The sequence below is a fragment of the Leopardus geoffroyi genome, chromosome B2 (genome assembly GCF_018350155.1).
Source record: "Leopardus geoffroyi isolate Oge1 chromosome B2, O.geoffroyi_Oge1_pat1.0, whole genome shotgun sequence".
In the NCBI taxonomy this organism is placed as follows: Eukaryota; Metazoa; Chordata; class Mammalia; order Carnivora; family Felidae; genus Leopardus; species Leopardus geoffroyi.
In genome coordinates, this window is record NC_059332.1 from 56190478 (window position 1) to 56206292 (window position 15815).

The window sequence follows — 15815 nt, forward strand, 5'->3', positions numbered from 1 at the left end:
TAAACATAACTTTTCTTCCCTCTTGCAAATATTAGTCAATGTTTCATACTAAGCAGGAACGTCATTCCTAAACACTAACATACTCTCAGCACTAATACATTCTTAGTGATACCTATCAATCATGTTCACTATATTTTGGATTGAGTTTTACTTGGTTATTAACCACGTCATTGAACATTTATGTGTTTTGAGTGCCCCACATGTGACAGTAACTGTCCTTGAAGAGTTTATGCTTAATAAGTAACCATTTACAGAGGACATTTAAGAAGACAGCATGTGTGTGGGTGGCTGGATAAAATAATACCCTAGACCAGGGATGAGCATGCTGGAAAGGTTAAAGACAAAATGAATCTGTTTCATAAGATGACGATTGGCTTGTATCAATTCACTTTAACATTTACAGTGGATTTACTGTGGTTACACAAGTGAATAGGAAACTGTGCCTTTTTATAATTTTATAGTCACAGGGACTAGAATACAATGTGACCAGTAGAATATTAACAACTTGGATGAAAGATCAAAGGGTGTATCAAGTGACAGAGTGCTTGGGAAACGAGGGGACTGCTTACAGACACTACATGTCTTCTGTTCATTCTGTATTTTTTGAATTCTTCATATCTGCCAATTCCATATGTTTCATATGGTGAAAGACAGAGCAAGGATATTTAAGTGAAAGACAAACCACATGGTCTTACATTATTACCACAGTTTATAATACAATAATAGTCAAATACTGCCGAGTGAGTTTTATGCTAGTCTTTAACATGTTCCAGAAGCTTCTGAATATTCAGACATTTTACATTATATTCATAATTATTTCCCTTTTGAGATTGATCTTCTAAAGATAGGAAAATTCTTAAAATGCAAGCTACTTAACTGGTACGAACAATCATGGTCCCTGTAAAATAAAAGCTTTTCTCAAAAAAAGCTCTTGTTTAAATGCACTGATTAACTTCTGATGCAAATGACGTTTGCCTTCTGCAGCAAACATCATCTGCTATATTCATGGTATATGAATGTCTTTGAGGGTTAACTTGTTACCCAATGAATTGAGATCTTCCTAACAATGGGTTTCTCGAGGGTACTTACATATTCTTCATAAGCTTCGTGGGCTGGAGGAGGGGGTGCCCTGTATCCCGGCACTGCCGGTGCTCCGCGGGCTCGTGGAGTAGGGACACCTCTTGCTACAGGAGGCACTGGAAGAGCTCCACGAGTCACAGTAGTCCCTCGAGGGGTGAGGACACCCCGTCCAGGTGGGGGGGGAGGAGGAATGGCGCCCCCACGGCCCCTAGGAGGAACAGGTCATGTACAGATGAGAATCCAGTGATGAGAGAGACTGAAACAGACAGACTACAGTGATGGAAAGAAAACCAAATCTATTTCTGTACGCATGTGCGTGTGTGTGTGTGTGTGTGTGTGTGTGTGTGTGATTGAGACTCTTGAGGATGTAAAGCATTTGACGTCTATAGTAGAATAAATTTTGTAAATGCTATCTATGACTTACTTATAATGAAAATCATATCAAATACTTTACTATAGAAAACCAACCAACCAAACAAACAAACAACCAAATACAAACTAACGCACTCTCATTTTATTCCAGATTTGCCAAGAAGACCCAAATCAGAGTTTCTGGTAACATGTAAGTATCCTCTGCCTTTTAAAAGTTCACCTTATGCCACTTTGCTTTTACAAAAGACTGACTTTAGCACCTGTTTTCGCTAACTGAAAGATATCAGAAGGGGATTTCTGCTTTTATGAAAAAGGCGAAAAACAAAAATAGAGTTTAGTATTTGTTTTTTAGCGAGCCATTATAGGGCCAGTGTGCACCCCAAGCAGCGAGAGTGGAGTCACCAAGCTCCTTCCCCTGGTACTACACTCAGCATCTTACCATCAACTTGCCAGGGCTTTGAACTGTGTGAGCATCTGTGCTTTATCTCCATTTACTTTGTGCATCCATTAGCAAGATGTATCCTAAGGTATCAGAAAAGCCTGAGGTCATTTTTTGAGGGGTCTGAGAGCACTCAAAAATTTTGCATATAAATTAATGGCAATTGCTTCTTTGCTTTATTTCATTTCAGCTTATGAAATATTTCATAGGAATATTCTACTTTTGGATAGCAGGGGAAACCTGTATGGCTCACTGGACCATCTATGAGACTGAGCTGCTAAATGTCAATGTCTCCTGCATGTTGGAGGTTACTGACAGTGAGTGCAACGTTGTAACTTACAACGAAAAAATCTGTGTGCGCTTTCATACTTTAATAAAATGTGGAACTCTAAGCATGGTGATATCATTCTGTTTATTATAGTAGCTTAAGCTTAAGGTCACTGAAATCGGAACTCATTATCACTGATTTGTCATCATGCATACAACCCCCTGAACTGGTATAGTCACTAATATAATTTATTTTCCTATGGTAACTACGGTGTTAGAGAAATACATTAGGATTCTGCAATAAAAGAATAGACTGAATGCTCTGTACTACAGTGATTGACACAAAAGTAACTTGTATTAAAAGCCTAAGATCAAATGGTTGCAGCCAACTTTTATGGTTTTCCAAGGCCTTTGGAAAGGTTGAGTGTTTGAAGTCTTTGGGCAAAAGTGTGGTTATTTCACTTTTTATTATGTCTGAAAGGCTGGCCTCCAGAAAGCACTGCTTTCAGCAGGAACACTAAAGCTTTGGGAAAAATGATGATCATTGGGATGTCAACAATCACACTGCTTGGCTGTACCCACAGATGGGGGATGTAGGTTAGGCTTTCTGCTATGAATAGCAGTCAGCTGGCTCTTTCTTGCTTGCAGAAAATGAGCTTTTGTGACTGAACAGTAAGAATGCTGGTAAAGCTTTTAAACGTTTTAAATAGATTATAGAGCTGATGAATAGAGAAATTATCAGAGAACTTATTGTAAGTCTAATGTATAGAGAATGCTCTCCTAGATTGGGGAAGGTGAAATACAAAAGACCCAGAAGGCCCAGTGCCCACTTCAACCACAACAATAGCTGAGAACACAATATACTATATTATCATCATAATATAAAACACATCTATGAAAAATGATGTAAAGACCAATTTTACCTTCACTGGGCCTCCAAGGGTCTGTTTCCTCAGCAGGGTGAGCATACATCCAGGTTTGCCCAGAATAATTCTGATATACAACTGTTGTCCTAGCTTCCTGTTTAGTTTAGCATTTTAACATTCTCAAAAGTGTCCAGGTGTGGGTAGTAAATGATGTTCACAAGTCTTATTTTAATGAATAATCACAAGGAAGGACTGTAACTCCCCGGGTTTAAGGTGGATTTTTTTTTTCTAATGGGTAAAATCAGATCTCTCAATCTGTAACAACTGTTCCTGCTTTAAAATTATATGATGCTCACATCAAATCTAATTTCTCATCCTATTCCTCCGTCAGTTGTGTCCCAGACACAGCCCTAGAAAACCTGTTTCCTGAATCTGACTCATCACCTCCGTACACTATGTTCTTTCCCTGGAATTTTAATCTCATATCTCTTTTCTCCAATTCAGCTGAAGTTTCACATCATCTATTTTAGGATACTGTCCCCGGCGGAGTCTACACTACAGTATTCTTCATTTTTCTGACTTCTCAAAAGTTTTCCGTCCTCAATACTCCACCTCCTGCTCATTCCAGAACTGAATGCAATCTAGTTATTGCTTCTCCACTTTGCTGAAAATACTCTTTCTGAGATTACCAGTAACTTTTCATTGGTAACAAATCCACTGGATTCATTTACAGTCCCCATTTCACTGAACTTGTTATATTTATCACTGTGGATTACTATTTGGAAAATGCCCTCTTTGGACCCTTGCATTCTCTAAGGCTAATGACGACTGTTACCTGTTTCCTTCCTGACACATGCTATATCCTGGATTATATGCCTTATATCAGAGGTTCCTTAACTTGTCTGCATTTCAGAATTTACCTGAAGACCTTCAAAAAATTCCAAATTCCAGACCACACCCCAGGCCAATTAAATCACAACCTCTAATGGCAGGAAGCCCTCAGTGATTCCAGTATGTAGACCAATTTGGGAACCACTGCCCTATATGTATCATCTAATTCAAAAATCTTGACAAGGTTGTCATGTAGACATTTCTAAGAAACTTTGAAGGTTGAGTAACAAGTCACAAAGTACAAGTCACCTGCTCAAGGTCCTACTAGATCCATAGATCTTGGATAATTATAGGAATAACTATAGTCTTTGTTTAACTTGGTCCCTCACCAAATCTTATTTGATGTCATTAATCTCTAACTAAGCTAGATGTCAAAGAGTTATCCTTGTGTGGGCCACTCTTTCTTCCCCAACATCTAATACAGTACTAATTCCTATAAATTCTTATCTCTAATCTAGCCCTGTATCTCTATACAAGGGCTGTGCATTTCTGTCTTGGATAATGGACTTGTCTCCTCACTGGCTTCCTTGCCATAAATCAGGGTCTTTATGTCTGTCTCTCTTTGATCGCTCTACTTCTCTATCACTCACAGTAATGACTGAGCAGTCTTTCTTAGAAACAAATATGATTATTCCTTTCTTCAACAAACTCCATTTGTTCTCCGTATTCTCATTAATGAACAAAAGCCTTCAAAATCTGCCCCTAATGTTTTATTTTCCACAGTTTGCTCTCAATATATAGTGATGAAGTGCATCAGAGATGTCAAATATATTAATTCTTCAAATATGTACTATGAATTATTATATAGATGTAATGCTTTGTTCTCTGGTATGCATAACGATTGGAGGATTAGGTAGTTTTCATAGATACATTTGCTGCAATGTAAATCGTTTTAATTAAACAAATTATTACAGAAGTTTTCAAATACCCCAGGCACCATTCTTTTTTAATATAAATATAACTGAATAACTTAATAAAGTCATAATTTCATAAGTATGTACAAATTAGCATCCATTAACTCATGTTTTCAAGAACTTTCTAATCAATATGATTTTCTGTTTTGTAAAACTGTTTCCTTATTCTTTTTTTTAACTGTAGATACATTCCATCATGTGGTTTGAAATAAAAGACAACAGAGTTCTGGTCCATTTACTTTCATTAATGTTAATACATTAATGATATCAATATTGCACTGAAGTGAGGTTTAAATTCCAACATTAATTTTATCTTTTTTTCCCATAATACATATGTAGTATTAGATTTGTATGATATATATGGGATATTAAAAACCAAAAATGTTCAAAGAAATTTTTCTTCTAACATTTAAAAATTGGGACCACAAAGCACTATTCTTTATTAAATCATTAAAGAGACTAATATGTTAGAATAAAGCTTTACTGAAATTGAAATCTTATAGGGTTCACTCAAATATGCAAATATAATATTACATTAAAGAACTTCAATAAAACAAAACCTAATAATATGAAGATTTTATAATCCTAAAAAGAAGGTTAATGCATTATTTTAAAAAGATGGTCCCAATTTCAAAGAAAAAGAATAGAAAAAAACTTGTCCCCTCTGTAGATTTTCTAAATATTTATTAGTTTACTTCATGTAAAACTAAAAAATTTGCTATTTTTGGAATCACAAAAGTGACAGCTATGTTATTTAAAGCAGATGATTTAATCAACTTAAGATTACCTGCAATGATGTCATTTCACAACCCATCATGATGAGGTTAGAAATGTACAAGGTTTTATAAATGACTTATTCCATAAAAGTACGTCCACAAAAAAGTATGTCACATTAAAGTTTAGCAATGAAAAATGTTCTTTATCAGCATCAGAGAGCTCTTTTTTTCATTTTTAGAGATAAAAATGTAATAATAAGCTCTCACAGATTTTCAGAAGTTTTTCCTTTAGTCAAATGTAAATTTCAGAATTGCCAGAATTTACCTTTAAATAGTTACTGCCTTGATATATTTTTTTTGGAAATTTATCATTTTTAATTTTTTCCCCCGATTCACTGTAAAATGGAGGCATTTATGACTTAAATGTTAAAACAGTGTTTTTTTTTGACACTGGTGGTCAACAATAATTAGGACATAATTTACTAAATAAATTGAATCAGCAAAGTATCCTAAAATCTCATAAGATGATTTCTATGCAATGTATGAATTAATATTCTAGACCTATGTCTTTTAGAGATTTGAAGGCCAACTATAATCAGGTAAAGAGAATGAATTACACAGTCTGTGCATGAAGGCTATTAGTATATTTTGCTTTACCTCTTTGCAAACCAATGCTTTCTCTTGAAAGCTTGACTAATTCAGAATCGTACAAAACAAACTCTGATGCAGAAAGATGCCAAATTTTTGGAAAGTGAATATCAAGTAAAATCTTCTCTGTTGACCAAGGACATTGCAAAGTCAAACGTAACTGAATTTTAAATACTCTTACCATCAGCCATACAAGAAGTGTGCTCTGGCTTTCTGGACTGGTGGTATAAGTATTATCTACCTGTCTATCTAAATGTCTGTCTATCTGTCATCACCTATGTCTCTACCTATCCAGAAGGACTATCAATTCAAGGGCCACTCAATGCACAGACCAATGTATAGCTTTCTCTTCCTGCAAGGTCATCCTGGTTGAAAAAGACAAAAAATTGTATCATCTGCATGCCCTAATCCTGGAGACAGAACCACAAAGAAGAAAGTCTCAGGTTTGCGCCTCTGATTTTCTTAGGATAGCTGGTTAGAGTTCCACTTGTGAATTCTAGAGTCAGACTGCTTGTGTAACCTCGGGCATATTCTTAACACCTTTCTGGACCTCAATTTCTCACCTGTGAATAATACTTAACCCTGCATGGAAGATTTGATAAGTTAACTTATGAAAGTTCCTATGTGTTATATAAGCATTCACTGTCCTTGCTTTTGTTGTGGTGGTTGTTGTTGATTATGTTGTTTATTCCTAGCTATGATCATGGCACAGAGCAGATCAGTAAAGGCTTGCCATCCTTGATTACAGTTAATTTATTTCAAGTAAGAGCTAATGTACCTTGAAGGGGTTGTGGGGGCTATTCTGATCCCTCTGCCTCTAATACCTCTGCCACGACCAGAGTCCTCTGAGCCATTTAAGTAAGATAATTCACGTAGCTGTTCCTGACGAATTTCATCATTGTAGTCCTAGGGAAACAAAAACAAAAAACATGACCCGATCAGTTAAAATGGGGCATGGGGATCTTAGACCTGAGCAAACACAGTATGAAAGGACATTTTTCATCTATTTTCTGGAGTATTGTCTATGAAAATCTGAAATGATGTAAAAGTGTATATACTTTAAATTCCTATTTTTATAGAGAGAAATGGGAAGTTGTTTCTTTTATCAAGGAAATACTCAGCAGGAAATCAGATGAAATGTGCTGGGATATCACTTGATGTGTTAACCAGAAAAGGAAAGACAGCAATATAGAATGAAATCTTGGAATGTACCACAGTTGTGATTAACATGAAGATTACTGAAAAACAACTCTACTGGGGTGATATGTGTAAATTCGAATGACTGCGTGACATTCAAATAGCTCCTGGTGCATAAACCAAAAAGGTGCAATCTCAAGGCCCGAGGTAGACACTGTGTTAAAATCATAAAGAAGTGCAAATAATATAGCACAGTTTCAGAAAACTGAGAAGCTGTGCAATCCAAGAAGCTTGATGGACAATATTTAAAAGTAAGGAATTTTCTATGTGTTCTAGCATTGGGCTGATAGAAAGATAGCCATAGCAAAAGACAAATTTCGCAGTGATAACCAGAGATTTAGCAAAGTCAAAGGGATTACCTTTATCTTTTGTCAGTGTGGAAATTTATCAGTCATTTCAATGGGACCAAAGAATGGATGTGAGGCACTAAAGATGAATACTCTTTAAAGACAAATATCAGTCTTACCTGTTTCTCCAAACACACACACACACACACACACACATACACACACACACCTGCTTGAATAGTACAAAACTGAATAATTGGTTATTTTTACCAAGTGGCTAATCTGATTAAATTCTTTTTCAGCAAACATATGTTTAAGTGAAATCAATCTGCTGAATTTTCTAGTGCTGGAGAGGTGACTAGAAGTGGACACTAGAAATATTTGTGAAGGGCAGGCTGACAGAAACCATGTTGGAAGTCTAGCTGTGGACCCAAAAAACAAGTGTATTGTTTCACCAAATGTTGCCAGTTTACCTCTGCATATATACGTTAACAGTAATATTACATGAAAACTGTGCTACTCACCCACACACCTCTGTTTAGAAAAAGGCAGGGATGCATTCAACCTATAAGGATTTCTAATGTACAACTTTATGTCATGCTCCAAAAACTGCCTTGATTACAAGAAAAGTACTAGTCACTCCAAAGCATAAATTTTCTGATTTTTAACATGATGCTTTCACATTCATCCTCTTCAGCACCTCATAAGGGGCTGAACACAGCTGGCTGACAGAAGAACTATACAGCAGAAAATTACAGTTTCTAAGAAGTCACATATATTCAATTTATACCTCTTAATTTTCACATGCAAGTAACCACCAAACGGAAGAATATACATGTCCGTTATTTTATTAGGATCAGGAAGTGTGATGAATTGCCACTTCTGAGTGAGCTGACCAGCCATTAAATTCCATAATTAAAATGAAAAATTAATTCCATAATTTTCCCACATAATATTCCTAATTTGCAAGAGAATCTTTGTGTGATTTCTTATCTGAGGAAAACCCATGAATTCTCAGGGTCTTTAAAAATTGTAAAAAGAGAGATCATTGTTGGAAACAATGAAACTTAAAAATTTAGAAGTTTTAGGGGTGCCTGGGTGGCTCAGTCGGTTAAGCGTCCGACTTCGGCTCAGGTCATGATCTCACGGTCCGTGAGTTCGAACCCCGCATCGGGCTCTGTGCTGACCGCTCAGAGCCTGGAGCCTGCTTCAGATTCTGTGTCTCCTTCTCTCTCTGACCCTCTCCCGTTCATGCTCTGTCTCTGTCTCAAAAATAAATAAACATTTAAAAAAATTAAAAACAAATAAAAATTTAGAAATTTTAGATGAATTCAATTTATGTAAAAATTTACTTTTATGTCAGAATCAGAAAATGTAATAATGTGGATGTGGTCTTATTCGTTGTGTAATCTTAAAGAAGAGGAAGATGAGGCTGAGAAGAAAATAGGGAAGAAAGAGGAGGAACTTATTCAGAGAGCAGGAAAGAATAATTCCCAATTTGGTCAGGCCTCCCTGAATGCATACCTTGGATAGGTCGAATCACACTGACTCTGGAATTATTCATGTGATTTGCCTTAGTCAATTGAACAAGAAATGTAACAAAAGCAAAGACTTGAAAAGTCCTTCCATACTGGAGCTTGTCCTTTCTTGTCACTGGAGACTTATGCTACCAGGTGAAGAAGCCAGGCTGGCTTCCTGGATAATGAGAGACCATGTGGAGAGAGGCTCCAGTCACCCCTTCCTTCCCACCATCCCATCTGTTATCCCAAACATAAGAGTGAGGTCATCCTAGGCCATCCAATATGAGTCAAGTTGATGAAGACCATAAAAAAATCACTTACTTACCCCCGGAACTGGTAGAAATAAATAATAAAGTGGTGCTTTAAGCCAGCATTGTGGTCATTTGTTTTGTGCAAAAGCTAACAGAGAGGGGACTGCTCAGCATGGAACATGAGAGACCAAAGTCAGAGGGGCATACTTCAGCAGTCTTTTCCCTGTCCTGTCCAAAGGAGGGTGCTTAGACCCAGATGTGATCTATATATTACCTGGGGTATGTGTAGCCCTGCTATGGAGGGAAATATAACTAATGTCATACCCTGGTGTCATTAAAGTTTGAATTGTCCACTTAAAACACTTTATTCAGAGTCTATGCTCACCAATCCAAATGCAGATTGGAATTCAGCTCCTAGACAGAAATCTGCTAACATGCAGAGAATCTATTTATTTTTTAACAAGAATATTTGACACTGCAGGTTAATTCTTAGTGTAAGTAAAACAACTATCATTGATATGTAATGATATACAATCAGGTTTTCTATGAGCTTAACTAGATATTCTGTTTTGAGAAATGGATCATCTTCCAGGGTTGTGGTGGTCAAGAGAATACAAACCTCCAACTACAGATGTAATTGACTAAAAATTCCAGTTGCTCTGTTCTGAAACCTCTTGTCCCCAATGCCATGCTCCCCATGAGTGACTCTTAGTCAATGGCTAAATGTGGTCAAGATGCTAAAATAGGCCCATTCCTGGGAGTCACAAGACCCATCTTCCTATACCTGAAGGATTCCCTGATAGCCTTGCTGAACTTGTTTTAATCTCATTGCACCAGGGCAGTCGAGGCCCCTCTACCTCTCTTTCCTTTGGGTCAGATATCGTAGTGTGAGGGCTCTCCAGCTTTCTCTGGCTCCCTCCTTATTTTTGTGTTAAAGATAATTTTCCCTAACAAAATCCTTATGTGTATAATCCCAACTTGGCATCTGCTGCTTGAAGGACACAAACCAACATACACAATGTTAGCAAAACCAAGTTGCTAAGATTACAAAACTGAGAGCTTTGGTAAATGCATTAATGTCAATGCTGGTGGAGCCTGTTCTGTTCAACACACCTTATGCTCTGATTAAATTGGAGTGCTTGCCATTCTCTTACTTAAAAATGGTCATATACAGATTAAATGTGAGCTGTGAACTGATTATTGATTACCAAAAAGGGTGGTGATTGATATTTTTTAAGAAAATGAATTGTATGTTGCCTAATTTTTTGTAACACTTCACTTAGTAAGACAATATGAAAGAATCATCAACATATTTTGGGCCGGAGATCAGAACAACTTGGTAGGTGCAGATAAATTGCAGCAACAATGAAAAACTGTGGGTACATGTGTGTGATGGGGTAGCGGAGAAAGAAAATGGGCATCCATGAAAAAATTTAGTAGGAGTCCTCAACTGGGAAGTATATGATATATTTGGGAAAGGTAGGGACAAAAGACATTTAAGGTGCAGAGATGGCTAGAAGTAGAACATTAACAAGATAAAAGAAGGAATGAGGAAAAAAGTGTAGAGGTGGAGAATTTATATTTGGTCTTAATCAGCTTAAATTTAAAATGCCAAAGTGACAGTAAGGGTTATCTTAGAAATTCAGATCTGAGTAGGGAGAGTAAATATGAGAGTCATCTACACATATTTATGATAATAGAAGCACAAAGATTGTATAAGAGATTAGTAAAAGAATGTAGTGATTAGAATTTTCTAATCTACTTTTAATGCAAATTTGTATCCTTGAAGATGTCACTTATTAACTGCAGTATTTGGATCATTAAATATTAAATGACCAGGCCTTTTAATAAACTCAGGTTTGTCTAATTAGACAACCAAAATATACACACTTCTGTATTTATAGTAATGAAGCATCTACATGTTTCAAATAAATATGGAAAAGAACTTTTTAAATGTCTGCATGTAGGAATAGTTGATACTAATAACTTCCTAGACTGAATATATTCTGTGTATTGTTTTATAACATAAATATAATTTTCTAAACCCTAAAATCTGTAATTTTATATTATAGTGCTTACTTCCAGTCTTCATTAAGCACAAACCTATTTTTGAATTAATCTTTCATAACTAGAACCTGAGTCTACCTGAAGCTAGTATATCCAGCTGGACATTTAACTGTGGTATGAGTTGCTGATACTTTAGTTATATAAAATCTTAATGACACGAGTAAACAAAACCTTCCAAGTTTACCTTGTTAATGTTATCTTATCAAAAATATATCACTACCTAGTTCACCTGGTGTTATTGAGTTCTAAGGTGCTGGGGTCATGAAATATGTATATATACGAATGTGTGGTTGTAGTTTTATGGCATTTACAATTTTTATGCCCAATTTGCTAACAACATATTCATTGAGATGTAAAAATATAAGTTTATAAATAGTAATTATGAAAACTTTCATTTTATGATATTATTTCATTTATTACTATAATATTAAGAGATCTTTGAGAGATAAAGACATAAATATAGAAAAATAATTACCTAAGCATGTGATAAAGTTCATAAAGGACAAAGAAAGGTACAATTATGACAATTCAGGATGAACAAAAGTGGAAAAATTAATTTCCAGTCACTTAAAATAAATAAATAATAACATAGATATTTTAATAAATAAAATATAAAATATTATTTATTATAAATGATGAGATAATAAAATAATAAATATTAAATATAAAATATTATATGTTTAACTTGTATGCAAAAGCAGAATATTTCAAAATTTTTGAAATAAAGCTAACCCTCATATTATAAAATTGTTCTTGTCAAGAAAAAATGAAAGTTATACTTACAGATGAAACTTACTATTATTTTAATTAAGATTCAACTGATGAATGGATAAAGAAGATGTGGTTTATATATACAATGGAATACTACTTGGCAACGAGAAAGAATGAAGTCATGCCATTTGCAGCAATGTGGATGGGACTGGAATGTATTATGCTGAGTGAAATAAGTCAGTCAGAGAAGGACAGACACCATATGTTTTCACTCATAAGTGGATCTTGAGAAAGTTAACAGAAGTCCATGGGAGAAAGAAAGGGGGGGAATAGTTACAAAGAGGGAGGGAGGCAAATCACAAGAGACTCTTAAATAGAGAACAAACTGAGGGTGGATGGGGAGATGGAGGAGAGGGGAAAGTGGGTGATGGGCATGAGAAGGGCACTTGTTGGGATGAGCACTGGGTGTTGTATGTAAGCCGATTTGACAATAAATTATATTCATAAGAAAAAAAAAAGATTCCAGTCCTGGGATTCCACACTTCAAATAATAAAGAATGCTTTACTACTTTGGCTATACCAGCAGTAAATAAATCATACGCACTCTAAAAATACTCTTTACCTTGAAGACAAACTAAGTTGCTTTAAAAATGCTGATTGGGTTGATCTGCAGCTTTGGGTTCAGACAGAAGGGGTCATAACAGTGAACTTTTGAATGAATCTATTAAGGCTTAAATAACACATGCATATCATACAAAAACATTTTTAGAATTGATTCAAATTTTAATTTTATTTTCCTACAATGCCCAAAAATTTCGGTTGTTTGCTACCAAAATCAGTTTTTAAAAATTGCTGTCTTGAAATAATAACAAAGATATTCACAATACTTGTTCTATATTCCTTTTGCTTAGGGTGAGGCAAATTAGCCCTATGAAACAATTTCCATGAAATTCATGAGTGCTCCTTTTCGCATCTCCGACAAAGCCCTCCCACCGTGACGGCATATGGTGTAAACAGTATACACAAAAGCTCAGAGCAGACAGATGTTTGGATGTTCCTAGAAAGGACTCATGCTCATAGTCTGCATATTTAATGTATATGCATAATTTCCCAGTTACATACACTCATGTCCATCTGTTATGATGGCATTTTGCCCACATACAAATTGGGAAGATTATTTCACTTGCGTGTTGATGCCAGGTGATGACAGGTGTAGATAGGCTACCTGGGGGCACAGTGAGGGACCATTTTCCTGCCAAATTCCCTCCTCTGAGACTCTGATGGGCATTGGCGTGCACATTTAAAACTGTGATTATAACCACTGGTAACATGTGAACGTATATTTGGCTCTACCAATGCCAAGACTGTCAGACAACGTCAGGGGAGAATGAAATGCAGACTGTAACCCGTCTGGGCCATGACAAAGAGATCTGGGATTTCCTAAGCCCCTACAAACAATTAGGTTAGGGCACTTTCACTAGAGTAATAAACAAGAAAGTGCGGGAGGTAATGGGTCCTGTGCCAATATCAAATCTGTAGCTGGATTGGAATGGGTAGGAAGCTCTTTCAGAAAACAACTAGTGCTGTGCTGGATATTATTTAGAAAAACATCTTAGGCTATTAGATAACATCTTTTAGCCAACACAGGATGAGTTTTAATCAGCCCGGGCGTGGTACCAGAAAACCTCATTAACAAAATGTGGTCAAAGAACAGTCAATTTAGATTTATTAAGAATCTGTTTGGTGCATGACTCTGCATAAGGTCTATATAAAGGCTTTATAAAGCTTATTCACCAAAGGACATCAAATATCACAAAGTAAAAATGTGGACTTTGTATCTTGAACCACTATGGATGGCAACTTCTGTTATTCAAGATTTTTTTCTTTTTCCCCATTATAAAGTAATTTTGCACACTATATAAAAATCATCAAAGAATAAGACAATAATTATACAGATTTTAGGTAGATATTTTGCAGGATTATTGGCTTATTTTCTCTCTTGTTTTATTTTACCTTAGCAAACATCAGCCACAGATATATGAGGTCTAGGAAGCAAGACCTTTTGAATGAGCACCAAAGGATTCATGTAATTGGGTGTATTTGACTTACGTATTTGGTGTCATTACTTCACCCATCCCGGCATATAAGAATCAGCTACTACCTCAGGGTGGATTTAGGGTCATAGATAAATATTTAGATAACAGTAAATGAGAGATTTGGGTTGTTATTCTAAAGATACCAAGTTCCATTTGTTTAAACAGAGCCAAAATGACATTTTTTTCTGCAAATTTCCTTGGCAACTTTACTTGCACACATGATACAGGAGTTCTCTCTCAATTTTAAGTTAAAATAGGCATTGATTTAATACTTTGGCATATCATATCAACCTTAATTTAGGGATGCAAAAAAAACCCCCAAACTTTTGGCTAACACAGAATTGGTGATAGTTATTGGTACATTGATCAAATGGGTCCAAATTCTTCTTAACAAAGAATCAGCATGACAGGTATATATTTAGAAGAGAGTACAAATTCTGTGCATGAAAAACGTTGATAGAATATGGCACATGTGGGTGATTTTTATTAATAACCTTGTAATTCTGGGCCTTCCTTGGACATAGAAAATTTATATATTCAAGGTAGTAATAATGCATCTAACCAACCAGATTTTTTAAAGTGCTTAAAGGGATTTTGCTAAATAAATCACCATTTTATTTATTTAATGTCTTTTTGAGCAGCAAGTACATGTCAGACATTGACGTAGGTGTTGGAGACACAGTAGAGGAAAGCCCCTGAACCAGCAGAACTTAAGTGAATACGGAAAACTAGATCCCTACACCTGTTCATGAAATGTTCTTCTTTCTAGGCAAGGATAGATGCCTTCTTAGACTTGAAAACTGATTTATTCCCAATATTATAATGATGTTTTTAGTGGCTACTACCTTTCTACTTTGTTTTATTAAAAAATGTTGAACTCTACATTTCTGTTTTAGAAAGAAAAGCGTTAACTGAGAAGACCTATCTGGGTGCCCCATGAGAAAATCTCTCCTAGAAGTTCTTTGTTTTTTCCCAAATGAAAACATTGTGATGATTCCTTCTGAGTGTTTTAATCAGGAAAACAACAACCTACTCAGTCATGGCAACTTTTTTGAAGCTCTTTGAGAAGGGTATAAAATATGCTGCACATGCCTTTTTGTTTAAACTTGCCCTTTTATTTGGCTTGCAGTTACCAGTTCCTTCCAAATGTAATCTTTAAAAAAAACCCAAAACTTTGTATTCTTCCTGAACATTTAATCACATTACAGTAGATTAGCCCTTAAAAATAATTAAAGTGCTACTTTTTCAACTGTTGATTAGAAGAGAGCAGGGGGCACCTGGGCGGCTCAGTTGGTTGAGCGTCTGACTTCGGCTCAGGTCATGATCTCACAGTCCTTGAGTTCAAGCCCGATGTCAGGCTCTGTGCTGTCAGTTCAGAACCTGGAGCTTGCTTCGGATTCTGTGTCTCCCTCTCTCTCTGGCCCTCCCCTACTCACACTCTGTCTCTATCAAAAAATGAATAAACATTAAAAAAAAAAGTTATACTAGAAGAG

General features: G+C 35.8%; 1 protein-coding gene across 18 annotated transcripts in view; it reads right to left on the reverse strand.

The window, feature by feature from the left end:
- Positions 1 to 15815, reverse strand: part of KHDRBS2 (KH RNA binding domain containing, signal transduction associated 2) — a 631853-nt gene that overhangs the window by 239154 nt on the left and 376884 nt on the right. For all 18 annotated transcript variants that reach the window (XR_006717294.1, XR_006717303.1, XR_006717302.1 and 15 more), the window contains exons 5-6: positions 6972 to 7099; positions 1090 to 1288 (exon numbers count right to left, since the gene is read on the reverse strand). Coding sequence is in view for 7 of the 18 variants with exons in the window: in XM_045498652.1 (XP_045354608.1) it covers positions 1090 to 1288; positions 6972 to 7099 (327 nt within the window). In the remaining 11 variants the exon portion in view is untranslated. The remainder of the gene's footprint in view (positions 1 to 1089; positions 1289 to 6971; positions 7100 to 15815) is intronic.